Source organism: Macrobrachium nipponense, chromosome 28 (assembly GCF_015104395.2).
Source record: "Macrobrachium nipponense isolate FS-2020 chromosome 28, ASM1510439v2, whole genome shotgun sequence".
Lineage (NCBI taxonomy): Eukaryota > Metazoa > Arthropoda > Malacostraca > Decapoda > Palaemonidae > Macrobrachium > Macrobrachium nipponense.
In genome coordinates, this window is record NC_087217.1 from 21809132 (window position 1) to 21832400 (window position 23269).

General features: G+C 39.0%; 2 protein-coding genes across 2 annotated transcripts in view; one reads left to right on the forward strand and one right to left on the reverse strand.

Annotated features, from left to right (window-relative positions):
• Positions 1 to 9345, forward strand: LOC135201569 (uncharacterized). The gene is made up of 5 exons (XM_064230585.1): positions 1 to 194; positions 4039 to 4149; positions 4791 to 4920; positions 6934 to 7161; positions 7900 to 9345. Exons 2-5 carry the CDS (start codon positions 4061 to 4063, stop codon positions 8101 to 8103), a joined length of 651 nt encoding a protein of 216 aa, XP_064086655.1. The 5' UTR covers positions 1 to 194; positions 4039 to 4060; the 3' UTR covers positions 8104 to 9345.
• Positions 8977 to 23269, reverse strand: part of LOC135201565 (PCNA-interacting partner-like) — a 19311-nt gene continuing 5018 nt past the window's right edge. The window contains exons 6-12 of the mRNA XM_064230574.1: positions 22661 to 23173; positions 22374 to 22528; positions 21938 to 22154; positions 20063 to 20205; positions 11619 to 11732; positions 10897 to 11071; positions 8977 to 10410 (exon numbers count right to left, since the gene is read on the reverse strand). Coding sequence (XP_064086644.1) covers positions 10156 to 10410; positions 10897 to 11071; positions 11619 to 11732; positions 20063 to 20205; positions 21938 to 22154; positions 22374 to 22528; positions 22661 to 23173 — 1572 coding nt within the window. The 3' untranslated portion in view covers positions 8977 to 10155. The remainder of the gene's footprint in view (positions 10411 to 10896; positions 11072 to 11618; positions 11733 to 20062; positions 20206 to 21937; positions 22155 to 22373; positions 22529 to 22660; positions 23174 to 23269) is intronic.

Consider the following 23269-nt stretch of genomic DNA (forward strand, 5'->3'; position numbering starts at 1 on the left):
GACTCCTCAAAACAATGTTCAGTGGTTGAATGAGGAACAAGGTGTTCTGTTTAGAAACTGCTAGTCTCAAAATGATTTAGCACTTTGTCCAAGGCCTCGTTGCGTCACACCGTAATGATGGTTTTACGTAAGGGCATGACCGCGGCACTATTTGAACAAAGACAGGAGCCACTACTATAAAAGGAGAAGCCTCGGTAGGTGTTTATTAGGCTAGTACCTACCTAGTGGGCCTTGCCCTTACCTAACTGCATTAGCCTACCTAAGACGCTAGCCTATTAGGTACTAGCTAGGTAGTACCTACTACCTACTACCTAGAAGGTTGGTAGGTATTTCTTCCTATGTTCATCTTGGACCTGTTCTAGCATAGATGAGTATGTTAGGGTAAAGGCAGCGTTTAGGTAGTAGGCTAGGTAGGTCTATTTGTCATTTTACAAATGTGTTTAGGTATTGTTCAGTCATGCTAATTTCGCTTAGGGTAAAGCACCGCTGTGCGGACAGGCGGACACCTGTACTGCTGCGCGGTCACTTTCCCAAAAAAAAACTTTAGCACTTCCAGTATCCCGAAATAGCTAGGCTAGATGCCAGTCATAAACCTAGCAGCGTGGAAGCAACCGATCGAGACCACTACTACTCTCCCCTCGAAGTAGCTATACCTAAGTGTTTTCTTTCAATTCACAAAATAATGTAATACCTAATTTCCGGTTAAACACAAGCCACGTGCAGTGCAAACTTACCTCCATGATGCATTCAAAATTTTTACTTAAAACACCTCATGTTGAGAAGACTGTCTCCATTTCGATGTTTGTAGAGTCACTTCTGTCAACAAACTTCCCATTTCCTGTGCTAAATCCACACACCACTTGTACCCATAGACGCTGGGACACTGTTTTCATAACAATCTTAAATGGCGAGGGTGTTTCAGCCTCTGGACTGGTAAACGTAAACGTATAGAGCTTGTTCAGGAAGAAGAAGAGTGTGCTAGATAACACTTAAATAATTAGTTAAAGACCAGAATAAAGTTATGAATTGCATATATATATGTATTAGTATGTATTCATGATAATTCATTTGAAAATATTCGTTCTTGTAAAAGTAAACAGATTTCCGACACAAATTTCATCGGTTTTGCTGTGAACATTTACTAGTTACCCCAAACATACCTACTAGGTAAAGCTACTAATAGGTTTAGGTTAAGCTACTAGGTACTAACTAACGTATTTTCCTATGGCTTTGTGCTTTGAGCATTTTAACCTACAGGCCTTTATTTGTAGGAGACTTTCATTTAGCCTAGGTATATAAAGGTATTTATCCTAGAATTACTTGGAGAAGACTTGAATACTAGGCTTGCCTAGCTATACTACCTAGTGTAATTTGGAAGTGAAGTTTAACTTAAATCAAAACAGCCTTGTTACTGGCCCATGAAATTGGGTTTATTGTACTTATAGCCTAGCTAGCTATGACTGATTTTGAAATCAAATGTATTATTCAGATTTCTATTGTATCAGTGTTCCTTCAAGAGCATTTTATTAATGTTTTTTGTGTAGGTGTAAGTCACAAAATAATGTAATACCTAATTTCCGGTTAAACACAAGTTAACGAAAGTTTAGCCATGTGCAGTGCAAACTTACCTCCATGATGCATTCGAAATTTTTACTTAAAACACCTCATGTTGAGAAGACTGTCTCCATTTCGATGTTTGTAGAGTCACTTCTGTCAACAAACTTCCCATTTCCTGTGCTAAATCCACACACCACTTGTACCGCTAGACGCTGGGACACAGTCCTCATAACAATCTTAAATGGCGAGGGTGTTTCAGCCTCTGGACTGGTAAACGTAAACGTATAGAGCTTGTTCAGGAAGAAGAAGAGTGTGCTAGATAACACTTAAATAATTAGTTAAAGACCAGAATATAGTTATGAATTGCATATATATATGTATTAGTATGTATTCATGATAATTCATTTGAAAATATTCGTTCTTGTAAAAGTAAACAGATTTCCGACACAAATTTCATCGGTTTTGCTGTGAACATTTACTAGTTACCCCAAACATACCTACTAGGTAAAGCTACTAATAGGTTTAGGTTAAGCTACTAGGTACTAACTAACGTATTTTCCTACGGCTTTGTGCTTTGAGCATTTTAACCTACAGGCCTTTATTTGTAGGAGACTTTCATTTAGATATATAAAGGTATTTATCCTAGAATTACTTGGAGAAGACTTGAATACTAGGCTTGCCTAGCTATACTACCTAGTGTAATTTGGAAGTGAAGTTTAACTTAAATCAAAACAGCCTTGTTACTGGCCCATGAAATTGGGTTTATTGTACTTATAGCCTAGCTAGCTATGACTGATTTTGAAATCAAATGTATTATTCAGATTTCAATTGTATCAGTGTTCCTTCAAGAGCATTTTATTAATGTTTTTTGTGTAGGTATAAGTCACAAAATAATGTAATACCTAATTTCCGGTTAAACACAAGTTAACGAAAGTTTAGCCATGTGCAGTGCAAACTTACCTCCATGATGCATTCGAAATTTTTACTTAAAACACCTCATGTTGAGAAGACTGTCTCCATTTCGATGTTTGTAGAGTCACTTCTGTCAACAAACTTCCCATTTCCTGTGCTAAATCCACACACCACTTGTACCCATAGACGCTGGGACACTGTCTTCATAACAATCTTAAATGGCGAGGGTGTTTCAGCCTCTGGACTGGTAAACGTATAGAGCTTGTTCAGGAAGAAGAAGAGTGTGCTAGATAACACTTAAATAATTAGTTAAAGACCAGAATAAAGTTATGAATTGCATATATATATGTATTAGTATGTATTCATGATAATTCATTTGAAAATATTCGTTCTTGTAAAAGTAAACAGATTTCCGACACAAATTTCATCGGTTTTGCTGTGAACATTTACTAGTTACCAGAAACATACCTACTAGGTAAAGCTACTAATAGGTTTAGGTTAAGCTACTAGGTTACTAACTAACGTATTTTCCTACGGCTTTGTGCTTTGAGCATTTTAACCTACAGGCCTTTATTTGTAGGAGACTTTCATTTAGCCTAGGTATATAAAGGTATTTATCCTAGAATTACTTGGAGAAGACTTGAATACTAGGCTTGCCTAGCTATACTACCTAGTGTAATTTGGAAGTGATGTTTAACTTAAATCAAAACAGCCTTGTTACTGGCCCATGAAATTGGGTTTATTGTACTTATAGCCTAGCTAGCTATGACTGATTTTGAAATCAAATGTATTATTCAGATTTCAATTGTATCAGTGTTCCTTCAAGAGCATTTTATTAATGTTTTTTGTGTAGGTATAAGTCACAAAATAATATAATACCTAATTTCCGGTTAAACACAAGTTAACGAAAGTTTAGCCATGTGCAGTGCAAACTTACCTCCATGATGCATTCAAAATTTTTACTTAAAACACCTCATGTTGAGAAGACTGTCTCCATTTCGATGTTTGTAGAGTCACTTCTGTCAACAAACTTCCCATTTCCTGTGCTAAATCCACACACCACTTGTACCCATAGACGCTGGGACACTGTTTTCATAACAATCTTAAATGGCGAGGGTGTTTCAGCCTCTGGACTGGTAAACGTAAACGTATAGAGCTTGTTCAGGAAGAAGAAGTGTGCTAGATAACACTTAAATAATTAGTTAAAGACCAGAATAAAGTTATGAATTGCATATATATATGTATTATGTATTCTTAGGTATATAAAGGTATGTATCCTAGAATTACTTGGAGAAGACTTGAATACTAGGCTTTCCTAGCTATACTACCTAGTGTAATTTGGAAGTGAAGTTTAACTTAAATCAAAACAGCCTTGTTACTGGCCCATGAAATTGGGTTTATTGTACTTATAGCCTAGCTAGCTATGACTGATTTTGAAATCAAATGTATTATTCAGATTTCAATTGTATCAGTGTTCCTTCAAGAGCATTTTATTAATGTTTTTTGTGTAGGTATAAGTTTTTCTTACAGAATACAGAATATTTAATGTACTGTCATATTCCCTTACAGCTAATCAATTACAGAAAGTGGAATGCATCGTTTTACCATGTTCAGAGTAGCTGGTATTTTGCTTGGAGCCTCAATTGGCTTCAACATGGCTTGCATGTCTTCAGCTTCCAGGTTAGTTTAAAAGGGAATCACAACTTGCAATATATTTTACATGATTTGATTTCTATATGACTACAAGATTCACTTTTGAATCAAAATGGAAATATTTCACTGTAACTATATATTTATGAAGTGGGCTGCAGCTTTCTGTAACTAATTCTTGTGCATCTATGTACAGAGATAAATGGCCTTTACATCCTGTAGACCTTGTATATTTCAAAATTCAGTTAAGCCAGTGATACGCATATAAATTTTTTTAAAAGTTGTATTAGCACTATACAAGTTATAATAACTTTCTTGAAATTTATTTTTGACTTGGAAATTATTGTAAAGGGAATGAATGGATGTTTTCAATCTTAAATGCACATATGTTATTACAGCTGCACTTTATACTGAACTCCAAGCAGTTATCATAATGCTCATAATTTTTCCAACCATCTGAAACAAATGAAAAATGCTCATAACAGCTTTATGGGAAAATTTTTTGAAATTGTGTTTTAACTTTTTCATTACCTTTAACTATTTTAAATTTGATTATTATAGTCAAGAGTTAAATAGAGTATCTCACAATTAGTAATCAGATCCATTACATCACAGTAATGCATATTTAAAATGTGTTTGATATTCTGTTGTTTTTTTTTTTTTTTAATCAGTGTATCAGCACGTAAAGAAGCTCCTAAAATGATGTATGACTTCCGAACCCTAGCCTCCTTAGATAACTGGAGGGAATCTTCAGACACTGTCAGGACACCAGGAATGTCAAAGGGAGCCTTTGTTATCCAGGTAAATAGTAATACTTTTATTTGTCTAGAACCGTTTTCAGTAGATTACACAAAGATGTAATGTAAAAAGGGGCCCTCCCAATGAAGAAACTTTTTCTGTTTAGTATCTTATTCACATTTGTACAACCTGAGTCACCTGGTTCACACAGGATACTGCTATGTCCATGGGTATATTGGAGATCAGTTTTGGCAGCGAGGGCAAAATACAATGGAACTTTAATGTTTTGCCAGTTAGGAAGGCTGCTTGAATATGCGTGATGGATGAGGCAAACCATTTAGGTTCATGTTTCGTCATGATCCAGTTATCCTCATATTTGAGGCCATGTCTTTTGTAATAAAAAAAAAGTGAGAAACCTGACTAATTATCACAAGCTTAAAAGGTATTGTTTGTAAGGCTGAAAATAAAAGGCTGTACTGAGATCTAAATATTTAAATGGTTTTGAGTTTCTCACAAGGGGAGACCAACAACCAAGTTTGGAAATGTCATGATGCCATGTCCTTTGTAATCAGTCTTGGCTTTCAGGAAATGACAAGATCCACCTATTCAAGGTCTTGTGTTTCATGCTGGTGACAGTGCCCCAGGTCCTCACACAAGTATTGTTTTCAGCAGTAGCCTGGGTTCAAAGGATGGGCATTTGCCCTCCTCGCAACCTGAACAATTGGCTCCCCTGAGATGCTTCTTATGAAGCCTTGACAGAAGACAGGTAACTTTGTTGGTCCCTTGCCCCTGCCTAGGTCTCCAAATCAACCTGGAAAAATCAGACTTGGCCTATTCCACAAAGGAAATGAATTGGGATTTGGTCATTAACACCTTATTGGAGAGGTCCAAAGTCCATCTGCTAGTGACTCTGTAATGGCTCATCTCTGATTTCAAGGAGATGGGGATGTGGGAGGGGAGTTTGTTTTTGTGTCCATGTCAGATGAAGTTCTACTCCTAGCAAAAGTAGTGGAAATGCCAGTTATCTAAAGAGAAAAAGAATCTGAGACAAGTAGTCTGTAGTTCTAGGGAGCCCAGAGGTCTTCAAGTTATTAAGGTTGACCTTGACTTTATTATTGCCTTTGACTTTGTCATGATGTAGTAGTTTCAAGTTTTGGAATATATAATGGGATTTGGATGTGTATAAACTGATGTCTTAAGTTTCAGTTAATAAATTTCAGAGGTAATTATTGATGGATGCTATAGTGACTACTGGAATTTGATCACTAATGTTCTCAGGGTAGTTTATATTTTATACACACCAGTACAGTATATGGTTTGGCCTAGAAGACAGGTTGATTGCTTTTCAGTGCAGACTCTTGGCAGAGATTTAGCTAAAATTAGGGTATGATGCAATATACCAGGAATGAAGTTTCCTTAACAAAAGTCAAAGTATGTTTGGGACTTTGGGTCCCCCATTTAAATCTTTCCATGATCAGTATTTCTTTGACTACATGCAGCTTGTATGTTAAAATTTGTTCCCCAGTTTGATTCTACAGATGATTCATATCTTAAATTGTTTAGTGAAAAACTACCTACACTAAGTTACCAGATCTTAATATTGTACTGTGTTAACTTCTGGCTGTCATTCATTTAGCTCAGTGCACACAGATTTTATCTTGAGTTTCTGTCTCAGTTTTATGGAATGATTTCCCTAGTCATGTAGTTCAATTGCTGGAACCTAAAGACATTCAAACTGCAAATGCATATTACTTTTGCAAACTGACATGGATCTCATTTTCTTTTTCATTTTGTATATATTTTTTCTTAACTTTATTTTTTATCTGTATAGCACTGGACTGCTTTCCCTATTTGAGCCTATGGGTTTGCAGCATCCTGGTTTTCCAACCAGGGTTGCAACTTTGTTTGGTAGAAATATTCTGCTTCAGTGTATTTTCATTCTTGTATATCACATTTTCCTGTTTTGTGCAGTACTAGATCACGTGTAGGGAGTGCAAGTTTATGCCTTTTGTGTAGCTCTTGAAATTTGGAAAATACATTAATAAAAAATGTTGAAAAATAACTTTTCTTTTGCAGAAATCTCAACTCTTCCAGAGAGCTGTACTTTTCTCTATGCTAAATCCACAGCCAAATGGAGCTGGATTTGTAGGCTTTGTTACAGATGATGGCTGGGACTTGAGTCATTATTCTGGGGTAGAATTAAAAGTTCGTGCCCAGGGTGAAAACTTCCATTATAAGGTCAACTTCAGACACAAAGGACAGCATGAGGGTGATGGATCACCATCTTATGAAGCCTTTTATGAGGTAAGGAAGCATCGGAAGCGTCCTAGTCAAGTAGTTTCAAAATTGTATACATTATCCTATTATAAAGCTTGTGACAAAAACATTTTCAACATTACTTTTCCATGTGTATTATCTGCATGGGGAAAATGTGGTAGCTCATCCTTAAAATCTTGCTTATCTGGGTTTAATTTGTGGGGTATATGTACCTGTTTTAATTGTAAAAAACCTCATTTATGTTTTACTTGTTCATCCTGTATGTAGTTGTCTTGCTTTCAGTGCTGCTTACTAGACCCTTTTGAGTGACTCAGAAAGAAAACCTCAGCTATTGTGGTACTTGATGGTACCTAGAAGACCTGTTAGGACATGAAAGCAGGATGCTTTGCCCAACACCCATTGTTATTAATATCATTAAGTGTTCCTGTACACACAGGAAGAGTAACTTCCCAAGCTTTGACAGTAACTTTTCATTGTAGGAAGATTGAATTTTGTACTGTGGTAGTATTGAGATTCCACCCGACTACTTACCAGATGTAATTATATACCTTGACAAGACTGACTTTCTATCAGGAGCCATGCCCAGTCCTCATTTTCTCAGTTGCTTATAGCTTCCATAAATGAAATATTATGCAGTACGTATATATATATATAATTTCTTTACCTGGTTATGAATTTCTAACCACAAATTTTATACCCCTTTAAAAACAAACAAAAAATTTAATGTCTTTCTAGTGGTTGTCAATTGTTCTCTGCTATTTTCAGGTACCAAAGAAAGAGTGGACAGTGATTACAATTCCATTTACTGAGTTCAAGCCTTACTTCAGAGGAGCTCCTGTGCCTGATGCAGACCCCCTGGATACTTCTGATATTACCTCACTTGGTTTACAGATTACAGGTGGTGTTTATGAAGCATACAAACAACATGGTGCATCATCACTTGAAATTGACTATATACAAGCAGTGTGAGTGCATATTGCTTTCTTAATACAGTATTAACTAACATGATCTTTTGTTGTTTTAAATGGTAAGGGAAGTTGACAAGTTGTGTCTCGTCAAGTATTCAAAGAGTATACTGTAATCAAGGTTGTGAATTGTGTTTCTTTTTGAGTACCTTGTGTGATGAAGTAAAGTATTGAATTTATTAAAATGAAAAATTCAGGTTGTGTACATAAATTCATTACAAGGAGAGATGGTTGAGAGTTTTCCAGACATGTTTAGTGTAGCTTTTTCCAGTTTGTTTTGCGTAAAGACTTAATTGTTAATAGTTGTGCGAAAACACCACATACTCTTAACAAGAACATTATTGATCATTATTTTAAGATCGAGTGCCTTGATAGATCACCACACAACATTTCAAGGTGAGGAGAAATAGGATTTCAAATGATTGTACTCTTTATATTTAAAATCCTAAGGTAGCTAATACTCTTGGTGCAGCATTGAGAATCCATTAGCTGAATGCATCAAACAATGGGCAATGTAAAATTGTACTCATGGTACAGCATTGGGAAAACATAAAATTGGTTTGTATCTGCTGCTTAAACACTACTACTAGTTGTGTTGTAGTATCAACAGTACTATTTTCATCTGGTACAATTATTTTGCTGGTGGGTAATCTGTAAAATATATTTAACTTTTGAGGTCTACAATAATGTTTTAAATTACTGTTTTTAGTAGCAACTACATGAAACTTGGTATCTTGTGTTGAATTTCATTTTATTATTACACCTTTGAATACAAGATTACATATTTCAAGTAACATTCGGTAAACCTATCTCAGCATTATCCTACGCAATTCTACACAAGATTTTTCTTCACGTTGTTAGATATACGGCCAATTAATAAATCATACAGAAAACCTTTTTAATGTTAGATGTACATTAATCATACCATATAAACATTGAAAGCATGTTTCAACCTATGTCAGCAATAACCAACAAAAGTTAGTAGCTGTTAAGAATACTTTACATGTTAAAATCTTTAAAATGCTGAAATGGAATGGCGGAAAAATGTAATGGAAACAGTTTTTTTTTTTTTTTTTTTTTATTTGAAATGTTAAGTTTCATTTTCCACACATTGGACTCTAACACATAATTAGGTTCCTAAAAATATGAAATAATTTAAATTTTTAAGATGTTTTGCCACTTAAGTGATTTTTCAAAGTTATTCCTGTTAGTTTGTAATAGTACTGTATTAAAAACATAATTCTGATATTTGTGTTCCAATTTTATAACTATCCTTGAATGGTTTTGAAAATGTCAATATTGATCATTATGTTATCAAAGAGCACTAATAATCTTAAGAGTGTTGTTACATCTAACTGTTACGAAATGAAAATTTCCAGAAAAAAAAGTTTGACTATTACATTGCTTTTGACAGTAAAATGAGTGGGAAATAGAGTGCCTTGGATATAATAGGTTGAGTGTTATCTTAATGCTTTACGTGACATTTTTACAGATTCTGAATAATGAGAAACCATGAAGTAGATTCAGAGTTCTAAATTTACCAAAACCTTGCCTTTAGCAATCTGTTCTTGAGTTCAATCCTCCGTATGATATAATTTTAACTCACTTTCTAACAAAAATTACGTTGGCTTCCATTTGGTTTTGTTTAAAAAAGCTAAGTTCAAATGAAGTCTTAAAAATATCAGAGTTCAAATGAAGTCAAATACTTGGAACTACACACTTCTCTTTGTTATTATGTATATTATATGTATGAACATTGCATCTGATTTACTGTACAGTATCTTACATGAGCAGTCATATTTAAAAACCACTGTAAATCCTTTATATATTAAATAGCTAAAAGAGCACAGTATGAAAGACTTGATATGTTTACAGACAACTCTGTAGTATTTATTAAAACTATATTGGCATTATCTTTGGCATAATTTTCCTCTTTTTAGTTCTATATATTACATGATTCTAGCAACCAACCCATAATTAAAAAACTTAGTGGCATATGTACAAAGCTAATGATCTTTGCTGTCATCTTGACTAGTTCATAAGTTGGAGGAAACACTCAAGCCTTAAAGAAAGAAGTTATGGGCTTCTGCCCTTTTGGGACAGGAAGGGCCTTACTTTTCTTCTTCACTGGGGATTTCTTTACGGTGCCTGACGTTTTTGACTTCTTACCATTTGCTTCTGATGCAGCTATATTGGAAATATCAGTCAGGAGAGATCGCTTACTTTTCTTCTCATCTGGCTTTGATCCCTTACTTGGCTTAGAAGCTTTCTCCTTCAGAAGCAATGATTCAGCTTCTTTTCGTCTTTCCTCCTGTTGAAAAAAAAAAAGGAAATGTCAATGCTGTTTAATTATTGTATTAAACAAATAACTTCTAAATACTAAAATTCCTCTCCAAGTGTATCTTTCCATTCTGCAAAATTAAAAACTTTACAGGACAAATAATTTAACTGAATGTAGTTTTTTTTTTTCCACAAGGGCTAATACGGATCAAGCGTAAGGGAGTCCACTGCCATTTTTAAAGTTGCTTTAAAGGAACATTAATTTGTGGGAATCAAACATTCAGAAACTGTTATTTAATGAAAATGTCTAAAGCTAAATTTGACTAGGGGTCTTACAGTAAAGGTATCCCAAATATTAATACTAACTTTCAAAACTATACTTGAAAATGCTAACAAATAAAATATATAAAAAGTTGCATTTTCATTAAGACCAATATTTCAACCCTTATTTTTCACTGACAGGCACGTAGGTGTTAATTATTAGTAAATGCAGGCTGATAAAGTGTCCAGTTTTTACCTCTTCCTGAGATACAGCTTCCACAATCTCTCTCCAATTTTGGCTACTTTTGCTTGTTTTGCCAACAGCTCTTAATGTGGGGCCAACTATAGGTGATAATGTAGTGTCTAGACTTACATCACCTTTATTTACAGGTGAAAGATCATCTGGTGCCCATGAACATCCTGACTTGAACCTGTAAAGAAGACAAACCTTGATATAAAATGAAAAAAATACATTTTACATACACATGCTTCTGGCATATCATTGTATTACAATTACTTACATTTCATCAACGTTTTCTGTCTGTTCACCCAAAAGAAGCATCCCCTTCTGGCACTTGGGGAACAATGATCTCAATTGGTAAGATTGCAGTTGAAGTAATCATTGATTATTTCTATTTCTCTTTCAAGGCAATAGTTACCACTGAGCATTTATAATCATTTGTATACACATGATATCCATAATTTTATCTGTATTCTGGTGCTAGCCTTGAAGGACTGAACATATTAAAATAGCCTTTTATCAGTACTCTGGCGCTAGCTTCAGTGGACTGAACATAACAGCAATAGCATTATTAAAAAAGAATACCACATGAAAACTTACAGAAAATAATTTCTAGGCAACTTTTGCAGCAAAGCTCATTAGTATTAATCTATATGAGTGATAACTAAAAAGGCTTTATAAAAAGAGTGAGACTTCCAGTAAAAATAACTTTCATAATAAAACAAGTAATAACCTACCTTGTTGCATTATTGGTTTTTGGCGTTTGCCCTCTACAAGTCATCAGCCGCATTCTCAAGCTGCTGTCATAGTCTTCATCTTCATTTGAAGCTACAATTCCTTCAATGGGGGAGCTAGAAAATATGAGAGTATTACAAACTGATAGGCTCAGAAATTTTAGAATAAAGCAACTATCCAGTTGTAATAATTTAAAAAAGATTTAACAAACTTTCATGTATACATGGGAGAAATTATATATAATATTGCTGAAGTAACAATAAAGTTATTCAAGCATCTTCAAAAAGGTGCTAAAGTAACAATAAAGTTATTCAAGCATCTCCATTAATTACTTTATAAGAAAATCAAAGATGTAAGCTATTTCCAAAGTGTTCCCTAGCCAAGTTAAGCATATCGTAGTTTAGCCAGACCACTGAGCTGATAAACAGTTCTCCTAGGGCTGGCCCAAAGGATTATATATTTTAATGTGGCTAGGAACCAATTGGTTACCTAGCATCGGAACCTAAAGTTTATTGTGGGATCCAAACCACATTACTGTATATAAAGAAATTAATTTCTAATCGGCAGAAACAAATTCCTCTGATTCCACATTGGAAGAGTGGGAAACAAACTCGAGACTACCGAATCAGTAAGCAAGCACGTACACCACTAGCACCATTCAGGAAATCTAGAATCTTATTACTAGTAACTTCTAAATGATATTGGGAGAGAACCTCAAAGCCTTGATTATCGTAGAATTTACTTATTTGCCAAGGTTAAAGTAAGCAAACTATTGGGACAGATAAGCAGCATTTCACTTTTTTTTTCCCCCTCATACAGTCACATAATGACCAGGCAGTTCCCCGCTTATCAACGGCATCAGTTAACTGTGTTTTGGTTTTACAACGCTTGGCTAATGACATCATTAACCAGACTTTCGGCGCTTGTTTGTTTGTATGGTATTTTTACGTTGCATGGAACCAGTGGTTATTCAGCAACGGGACCAACGGCTTTACATGACTTCTGAACCACGTCGAGAGTGAACTTCTATCACCAGAAATACACATCTCTCACTCTTCAATGGAATGACTGAGAATCGAACCCGCGACCACTGAAGTGGGACGCTAATACCATACCAACCACGCCACTGAGGCGCTAACTTTCGGTGCTGGTAAGTGGTTTATTGGCGTTGGTAAGTGATTTTCAGTGCCAGTAAGCAGTCTATCAGCGCTTATGGTGTTGTAAACACCATTTATTACCATAATCACTAGATTTTCCGGTTATCGGCACTTGGCCAGGAACAGAACCCCTGCCATTAACTATGGAAAATGGCTTAAACAAGCAATTCTGCCAAATAACACATCTACGTCTGGACTCTTTCCTGAAGCAAATTATCCAAGATATGGGTCAATCAAGGCAAGGAAGAATAAGTGTCATGAAGGCTTTACAACAAAATTCATTAAAAATGATAGTGTTATGATACAATAAATTTTGTTCATACTTACCTGGCAGATATATATATAGCTGTATTCTCCGAAGTCCGACAGAATTTCAACACTCCCGGCACACGCAGTGGTCAGCCAGGTGGTTAGTACCAATTCCCGCCGCTGGGAGGCGGGTATCAGGAACCATTCCCATTTTCTATTCAGATTTTCTAATGCCACTGTCCCCTGAGGGGAGGTGGGTGGGTACTTGATTACATATATATATCTGCCAGGTAAGTATGAACAAACTTTATTGTATCATAACAATATCATTTTGTTCATGAAACTTACCTGTCAGATATATATATAGCTGAATCCCACCATTGGAGGTGGGAAGGGACAGAATAGAAAGATTTTGGAAACAAATTACATGCAGATGATTGACATCTTGGTTCCTTACCTGTTAGCATAGCTGACTTCGTGATTACTGTCACCCAAGTCTGCTTCTGCTTTACTAGTCTCCAGCATGGTAGTGACCTGTATAGCTGGTGAGTTCTAGATGATCTGTCAACGGGAGCGTGACCACAATGCAACTAGACCATATTGACCATACTCTGAGGGCAATGAAGCAAAAAACCACCACCTGACCTAACCTATCAAAAGTTAGTCCTGCATAACTTTAGGCTAAAGAAAGGGAAGTCCGCCTCAGGCGGCCGACCCCACAACCGTAAATCAACACAACCAAACTAAAAGCACACCTAACCATTATCTATAGGATAGGATTCGTGCTGCTTCCTGCCCCCAATATCATGTCTGCGGATATGTATGCTCCTAGCGAATAGCAGTTCTCGTATGCTGTCTTCACATCCCGCAGGTAGTGTGAAGCGAACACAGAGTTGCTTCGCCAAAATGTGGCACTCAGGATGTCACTGAGTGCCATATTCTTTTGAAATGCCACTGAGGTCGCGACAGCTCTTACCTCGTGAGCATTAACTTTCAAAAGTTTAAGATCACCATCTGGACAGGACGAATGGGCCTCCTTGATGGTACTTCTCAAAAAGAACGCCAGCGCGTTCTTTGACATTGGAAAGTCTGGTCTCTTGACAGAACACCAAAGATTGTCCGAAGGACCTCGACATTGTTTAGTTCTCTCCAAATAAAACTTGAGAGCCCTGACAGGGCACAGGACTCTCTCTGGTTCTTGTCCAATGATCTCTGCTAAGAAGGAGGGGCTCAGGGAACACACTGCATTGTGTCCTCTAAAGCCCACATGCTTACTTATGGCTTCAATCTTACTAACCCTCTTCGCTGTGGCCCGAGCGGTTAGGAAAATAGCCTTCCTTGTGACGTCCTTTAAAGAGGCAGCATGCAGAGGTTCGAAAGGATTTGACATTAGGAACTTTAGAACTATATCTAAGTTCCATGACGGAATCTTGGGCTGCGGTACTTTCGAGGTTTCAAAAGACCTCAAAAGATCGTGAAGGTCTTTATTGTTGGTCAGATCTAATCCTCTGTGTTGGAAGACAGCCAACAACATACTCTTGTACCCCTTAATCGTGGGAACCGCAAGTCTGTCAACATTCCTGAGATGGAGGAGGAAATCAGCGATCTGATTCACAGAGGTTGTGGAGGAGGAAATACCTTTCTTCCTACACCATCTCCTGAAGACAGCTCACTTAGATTGGCAATAGCTCTTGCCACCGGTCTTGAAAAACCTCTCGCTCTGACCAACTTCTGGATGGTCTGAACGCAGTCAGACTCAGAGCGGAGAGGTTTCCGTGGTACCTCTTGAAGTGGGGCTGTCTGAGTAGATCAACTCTCTCTGGCAGGGTCCTTGGGAAGTCCACTAGGAAGGACATGACCTCCGTGAACCAGTCGCTTGAAGGCCAAAACGGGGCGATTAGCATCATTCTCGCTCCCTGAGACGCCGCAAACTTCCTGATTACTTCTCCCAGGAGTTTGAACAGGGGAAGGCGTAGACGTCCATCCCCGTCCAATCCCATAGGATGGCATCTATTGCTATTGCTCCCGGGTCGAGAACCGGCAAGCAGTAAAGAGGAAGTCTCTTCGTCTTCGAAGTTGCGAAGAGATCTACTAATGGACGTCCCCATAGTCTCCACAACTCTTGGCAGACCTCTAGATGAAGAGTCCATTCTGTCGCAAGCAGTTGATGTTGACGGCTGAGAAGATCCGCCCAGACATTTTGAACTGCTGAAACGAACCTCGTCAGGATTATTATGTTCTGTGCTCTTGCTATCTCGAACAGGGACCGAGAGTGTGTCCCCCCGTTTCTTGGTGTATGCGAGAGCCGTGGTATTGTCCGAGTTGATCTAGACAACTCGGCCAACCACTTGTCCCTCGAAGAACTGGAGAGCCAATCTAATAGCTTCCAACTCTTTGAGGTTTATGTGCCAGGACCTCTGTTCTCCTCTCCAGAGGCCTGACACTTCCTCCTTGCCCAGTGTTGCTCCCCAGCCCGCCATGAACGCGTCTGAGAACAACACTAGGTCGGGGCTCAGAAGGCTGAGGGACAGTCCTTCTGCAAGCTTGACGGGATCATGCCACCACTTCAGTTGATCCTTGACCGACTGAGAAATCTTCAAAGTCGCGTCTAGGTCTTCCTTGTCTTTCCAGTTCTCCGCTAGGAAAAACTGGAGCGGCCTGAGGTGCAGCCTCCCTAGGGAAACAAACTTCTCCAGCGAGGAAATGGTTCCCAGCAGACTCATCCATTCCTTCGCCGAGCATATCTCCTTCCCTAAGAAGACTGACACTCTTTCTAAGCATTTCTGCTTGAAAAGCCACTGAATCCATCTGAATCCCCAGATATACGATGGACTGCATGGGGATCAGATGGGACTTTTCGAAATTGACTAGTAGGCCTAGGGCCTTCGTCAGCTGCAACGTTGTATGAAGGTCCTCCAGACACCTCGACTCCGAAGACGAACGGATGAGCCAGTTGTCTAGGTAAAGTGAGACCCTTATCTTTGAGAGGTGAAGCCATTTCGCAACATTTCGCATGAGAAGCGTGAAGACCATCGGCGCTGTACTTAGCCCGAAGCATAGAGCTCTGAACTGGAAGACCTGTCCCTTCAAGACGAACCTCAGGAACTTCCTTGATTGAGGATGAATTGGGACGTGGAACTAGGCGTCTTGGAGGTCCAAGGACACCATCCAGTCCCCTGGTCTTAAAGCTCCCAGTACCGACTGAGACGTCTCCATCTTGAACTTTTCTTTTCTTACAAAAAAGTTCAACCTGCTGACGTCCAGGACAGGTCTCCATCCCCCAGACTGCTTCGGAACCGGGAACAACCTGTTGTAGAAGCCTGGGGAATCTAACGTTAGAACCTCTTCTACGGCTCTCTTCTCTATCATTTGCTCGAGAAGATCGAGCAAAATCTGTTGCTTCGCCGGCTGGTATGAGGGCGGCCGTTCTATGGGCTTCGTGCTCAATGGAGGTGTTGAGAGGAAAGGTATCGTGTAACCCCTCTCGATTATCTCGAGGGACCAGGTGTCCGTTCCTCTTACTCTCCATGCCTCTGCAAAGAATGAGTCTCGCTCCGACCGGTGTCTGAAGGGCAGAGACATCACTTCTTTCCTCTGGGTTTTGAGGAGGCCTTGCCTCTAGAGAAGCCCCTTCCTCGAGAAGAAGCTCTCGAGGAAGGTCCTCCACGAAAGGGCTAAAACTTCTTCTTGGGGGCTTGTGTGGCTAAGGTAGAAGACTGGGCCGCAGGACGTCTAGAAGACTGGGTCAAGAGATCCTGCGTCGCCTTTTCCTGCTGGTTAACGGACAGATCCTTCACCATGGACTGCGGGAAGAGATGTGAAGAAAAAGGGGCGAACAACAACTCTGCCCTCTGCGCAGGAGAGACTGACTTTGCTGTAAAGCTGCAGTATAGCGCTCTTTTCTTCAGGAGGCCGGTAGCAAAATGGGATGCCAGTTCATCAGATCCATCCCTAACTGCCTTATCCATGCATGCTAACACGCTGGATAACTCCTCTGAAGAAATCGAGTCCGGGCTTCTGGACTGTAGGTCCAGGGCCCCTACACACCAATCCAGGAAGTTAAAAACTTCCAACGATCTGAGGATCCCTTTGAGATGGTGATCAATTTCCGACATCGTCCAGGAAACTTTAGCCGAGGAAGAGGTAAGACCTCCTCGGAGCATCTACCAGGTTAGCAAAATCACCTTGGGAAGAAGAAGGAATTTTCAACCCCGCTTCCTCTCCCATTTCATACCAAATTCCAGCTCTTCCGCTTAGCCTCGATGGAGGAAGAGCAAAGGAAGTCTTGCCCTTCGCCTTCCTGGAGTCCATCCAGTCATGAATCCTTTTGAATGCTCTCTTTGTCGAGAGCGAAGTGGCCATCTTAACGAAGCCAGACGCCTTCCTCGTCTTCGATGAGGCCAATTGTGAAGGCGGAGAGCAAGGAACCGGTGCCTGAAACTTGTCGGTAAACAAGTCTTTCAGGAGGCGGGTTAACGTCTTATAGTCCGACAAAGATGACGTTGTCAGCTCTTCATCGTCAGCAGGACGAGTCACTCGAAGATTCTCCTTCCTCTAGAGGAATAGCAGAAGCGTCCTTAACAGACCGTGATGTAATCAAGCCCAGAGGTCCCGTTCGTAAAAGGGGGCCTCTGTCTGAAGAAGGGTTCGAAGCAGAAATTCGGGTCTGTTTCACCGCTAATTTCAAAACTTTAAGTTCCTGTAAAGGAACGTCCTGCGGAGCGTCCTGAAGAGCATCCTCTTGAAGAGCGCCCTTGCAGGAGTCCTGCCGAGCGTCTTGACGTGTAGGGCATCCATCGTTCTGAATAACGTCTTGGCAAGTACTTTGCCAAGCGTCATGACGTTTAGGACGTCGAGGATCTTCAAAGGTGTCCTCACGAGTGTCCTGGCGAGCGTCTCGATGCGCAGGATGTCGAGCGCCTTCAGAAGCGTCCTCGCGAGCGTCTCGAAGAGCAGGACGTCGAGCGTCTTCAAAAGTATCCTCGCGAGCGTCCTGGCGTGCATAGAACATCGTGCATCCCCAAAGACGTCGTAATGAGGGTCTTGACGAATATCTCGATGTTGAAAAGCTTCCTGATGTGACGTGTACGACACAAAAGCGTCCATCCGTTCAACTTGAGAGGCGTCTTGGTGAGTCTCGTGCTGCTCTTGAAGCGCGCGAGTGGCAAACTCCGATGTTCGGTGATCGTCTTCAGTCGGAGACTTCTGGACGTTCCCGACCTCCTGACAAAGACGACGGCCGCCTGTGCGACATCTTGCGCCTTTGTCACGTTCATCGATACTCCTAGAAGCTCTCTCAAAAGGGAATGAGATGAGTCGGCTTCTCTTGACAGGCAGCCACCAATCCTTCCTCCTCCGACGGGGTTCTGCCTCCCTCTTTGCAAAGTACGATGCCAACTGTTGTTGCATATTTATAAGGATCTCTCTAGAAGGAGAAGATCCATGGCCAGGAGGAGGACTAATCCTGTGAGAAGATGATGGGCGAGGGGCCGCCTTCTCCTTTCTCTCAGGAACAAAATTAGAGCGATCAGAGCGCTCAAAAGCGTCCTCCTCCGATGAAGTCCTGGTCCTCTTCTGTGGCGGAATGTCTTCAAAGCATTCAGATGACTGAAACGTAGGTCGAGAAGGAGGACGTGAAGCGTCTTCTTCTCTAAAACCTCTCTTATCTTTAAGTATTCGTGCACGTGCACGATCCTTGGCAGCCTGGGGAGCGTAAACAGGTTCTGCCAAAGGGATGTCAGACTGGTGGATAGTCCCCATAACCCTCCTTCGGCTTTTGACTTGCCCACTCCCTATGTCCTGGGAGTCAGACAGAGGTCTAGACCTGGAGGCGTTATGGGTCTGATCTGACGCCCCCTCCACAACACTAGAGGCACCAACACTATCACTGCACTTCAACACATTAGATTGTAGCGCAAGCACTTTTGACTCCAGGGCACATAGAAAGTACGTTTCCTTCTGTAGATACCTCCTGATTGCCCGAAGGCAATACTACGGGGTTAGGTGTAACAAAATCTACAGGCGGGTTCGCAGGAGATAAATTACTACCCTGACTTCTATTAATTGAAGCACTCCTGGAGGAAGACCTCCTGATTCTATCACACTCAAGTTTACGTATATAAGAATCATACGTCTTCCACTCAAGATCAGTCAAATTCTCACACTCGCGCTTTCAGTAGCCTCACCTTACATTCTTGCACACAACACACCCTGAAACTAGTAGAACTAGATCCAGACATCTTATTCAAGAACAGTCAAAGCCAAAATCAAAATCAAACCACGATAGCGTATGCCAAGCCACAACTTCAAGTCAATAAACCAAAAGACAATCAGGATACTCAAGCGGCAATGAAGTTTTCAAAATCCTAAGACGGAGGTACTGGAAACAGGTGTTTACAGTACCGGCGACAGAGAAAATCTGAATAGAAAATGGGAATGGTTCCTGTTACCCACCTCCCAGCGGCGGGAATGGGTACTAACCACCTGGCCGACCACTGCGTGTGCCGGGAGTTTTGAAATTCTGTCGGACTTCAGAGAATACAGCTAGTATATATATATCTGACAGGTAAGTTTCATGAACAAAATCTATAGTATTACTATGTAGAGAGAGCACTTCTGCAATATAAAAACTATACTCTATATTTTCACACTGGGATAGAATACACAATAAAACTATTTTGCCATTTTGACAGAAGCATTTTCTAACCTTCACAACTCGCTGGGGCAAGAAAGATGCCAAATGAATAAGAGCTGCAAAATTTTGCTTTAGTTTAAAAAAATACAAAATGGCTATAATTTCCCTCTTACTGCCACATCATTTCAATAAGCTCAGAACTCAAATTTACTAGTATAATCTATTTCAATGACTTTGGAAGCTTTAAATATATTGGGAACTTGAAATAAATATAGTGGGAAGTAAATGGGAAATATAATTACTCTTATTTTAAAATAAAATTGGTAAGAATGGATAAAACTCCTAAATATGTCATTAACAACAACAATCACTGATCTCCACAGCGATTCGAGATAAGCTCACATACCTAAAGAGTGACAAAACTGTTGGTATTCTGATGGGTGTAGTAGTTTTCTTTGAACTGTTGCATTGGGTCACAAAGTTTTCACTAAGAGAATCAACTTCTTCAGCCCCTCGGCTGCTGGCTTCATCGCACAATGCAATAAGCAACTGAAAAGAGTGTACTGAAAATAAATCTACGGTGCTTTTCATGTGATACAAAGTATTAATAAACAATATCAACCAAATGGGCCACATCAGGAACTATGGAATATCAACTAAAGTCTGCTCAGTACACGCGGATGTGTCACAGGCAGTATGGGAAACAGGTATAAATAAATAATAACACATCTCAACCTAATTGGCCACGTCAGGATCTATGGAACATCAACTAAAGCTACTCAGTACACGTAGGATGTGTCACCAGGCAGTATGGGAAACAAACCAACCAGGAATGGAGCCATTAAAAGGAATCTGTTTAATGTAATCAATAATCTCACAAACCTCTTCATGTTTGCTACAAAGCATACTCTGTTGCATTTCTATAGGTACTACCTTCAGCTACTACTGCATTTTGTCGAGCTGAAGTAAAAGACTATTCTCAGGTAATCTCAAAAATGCATCAAATCAACCTATTTCTTCAGTGTTAATCAGCAATCCTTGTACTGACTAACTGCTCAATTCATTTTCCTTTCCTATCAAACTTTGGAAATCTTGACATGCTTTCATTTTCCCTTAATTCTCATTCAGTCATTTCCTACACTTCAAAAGGCGTCTAACTTTCTTTGGGGCTTAGTAACAACTTCTACCCACTGGCTCTCTTCCTTTTCTTGTTTCTATCAGTTTTATTCAGATATGGGCAAATGAGATGATTTATTTTCTGTGAAAAGTCCCCCCGAGCACCATTTCCTGTTGCAATTCGAGAAATATATTAAATCATTTAATTTGCTCCTATGTTCCAGATCCACTGACAGTATACATTTATTTCATAAATAAGTTTATATTGAGGAAACATTTCCTAATTAATAACTTTGTGAAATTTATTTGTGAAATTTATCTTTTATTAACAGCATATTAGTTCGGATTTTCTGACTGAGTTTACAGAACCTGCCTAAACTGATCCTGATAACATAACATGTTGGAATAATCAAGAATTGCTGCAACTATACAAATAGCTTAGGAGCAGAGCAGAGAAAACACAGACAGAAGGCAGATGGAAAACCTGGAAAAACCTCAGTCATCTTAAAATAATTTATTTTAGCTTTGGTAGGAACCAAGGAACTGTTGAGGAAAAGAAAAGAAAAAAAAAAAAAAAAAAAAAAAAAAAAAAAAAAAAAAAAAAAAAAAAAAAAAAAAAAAAACTTGGCAACACGTGTTGAGCCAAAGCTACAATTTACGACTGGCTGAATGAAAATGGTTGTGTTTAGAGAATAAAAATGTCATATTTTATCCCTTACAAAGTGTTTCAATCACACCATTATATAAAACAAAGTGCCACTTCCAGCTATGAACCTTATTTCACACACTGTGTGCCAGGGAATTTAGAAACTGCTTACAATAGACATCAAAGTGTAATAAAAAAATTAAACTACTCCATATATGTTACTTCTCTTTACAAGATACTAAAGTGCATTCTGACTAAGTAATGTCAGCTGCTTGTTTTTATATATGTATAGTACTGTATATTATATAACCTTAATTTTGATCTTTAAGCTGCTGTTCAATGTCATCCCAAAAGCATTAGTATCTTAAGTATTTACAGTATTCCACCTCCTCCTATAGCTAGGTTTCCTAAAGTAGCAAAATTTTCTACATACCAACATTTACATTGTCATCTTCAGTAAAATGACAACACCTTTACACAAGTTGACAAGAATGTGCAATGCATACTGAAATCACAAACCTTCAAACATGGCCTTAATGCACCAGTTGTCTGCTGAAGCTTGGGCTTGTCTCCTACATCCTTGGGTTCTCCATTATCATCTGGGTCTTGAGTAAGCCTACAAAATGCAGAGTACACGATTTCCCATACTTTCTCGATGCAAGCAGCTTTCAATGCACGGCCTCTTATTCTTAACAACCCATTCTTAATTAAAGACAAGACTCTAACAGCCCCTTTCCTGGAAAAAATATTTAAACCATTTACAAATTAAAAGCCGTCTTAGTTATTAAACTATAAAAACAACAATAACAATAACAATGGCATCATACATAACAATCCTTGCAGTAATTATTTGAAGGCTGGCTGACCATCAATAAATGAAGCATAAATAGATTATAAGACAGTAAATGCAAGTCAGGATAAATTTTACTAGCTCTACATTTAACTTATCTCTCACCTTGGATTAGGTTCCTCTTCAACAATATTCTGGAGTTTCATAATAGAATCAACAAATTCTCCTAAAGGCTTTGAATGAAGTAAAAGAGGGCAGTCTGGGTCAGCTTGATATCCCTTTCCACCAAGGCGAAGACGCATGATGAATGATAAAATGGTCTGTGCCACAAAAAATTGTTAGCAGTGGGTTAACAGAATTTATAGAAGAACTGCTCTATATGAAAATATATTGTCCCAAAATATCAAATTAAAAAAAATATCAGTAAGTGACTACTATAATTAATTTCTTACCTGATATATAGACATGTTTTTTTTCTGTGCCTCCTCTTTGATGTCATAAAATCCTTGTTGAGTGATCTCTCTCCCTGGCATGCTGCACAAGGTAGCTATAGCAAGCTCGTCCCTAGTGTTCACCAGTAACCGTATGTGTGCCAAAATTAGATGCTCAACATACAGTTCTGAATCCCTAAAGTCAACAGTGCCTGAACTTCTTGGGAGCTCTTCTATGTATTCATCAAGACCAAATTCTAAATCCTCTATTTCAATGGCGAATGGAGACTCTTTAGGGGGCACTGATAGGACAGAGTTACCAACAGGTTCTTCATCTTTTGAATCGGCCACTGACATTTGTGATGTATTCATAGCATCTTCACCAATACCAGACATATCGAAGTCACACACAGATTTCCCATCAACCAAAGACTCTGCTACAACAACTTTTATAGGCTGAGCTTTAATTAAGAGCAACTTTAAAAGTTCCCTCTCCATTGCTAGCATTTGATCTACCCCTTCAAGAATGAAAGCCTGCAACAAAAAAACATCATGATGCATTAAGACAACTTTTGTTACACTACAGGAAAAAAAAAACTCAACTGTTCAGTGCTAATACGGTATTTATAG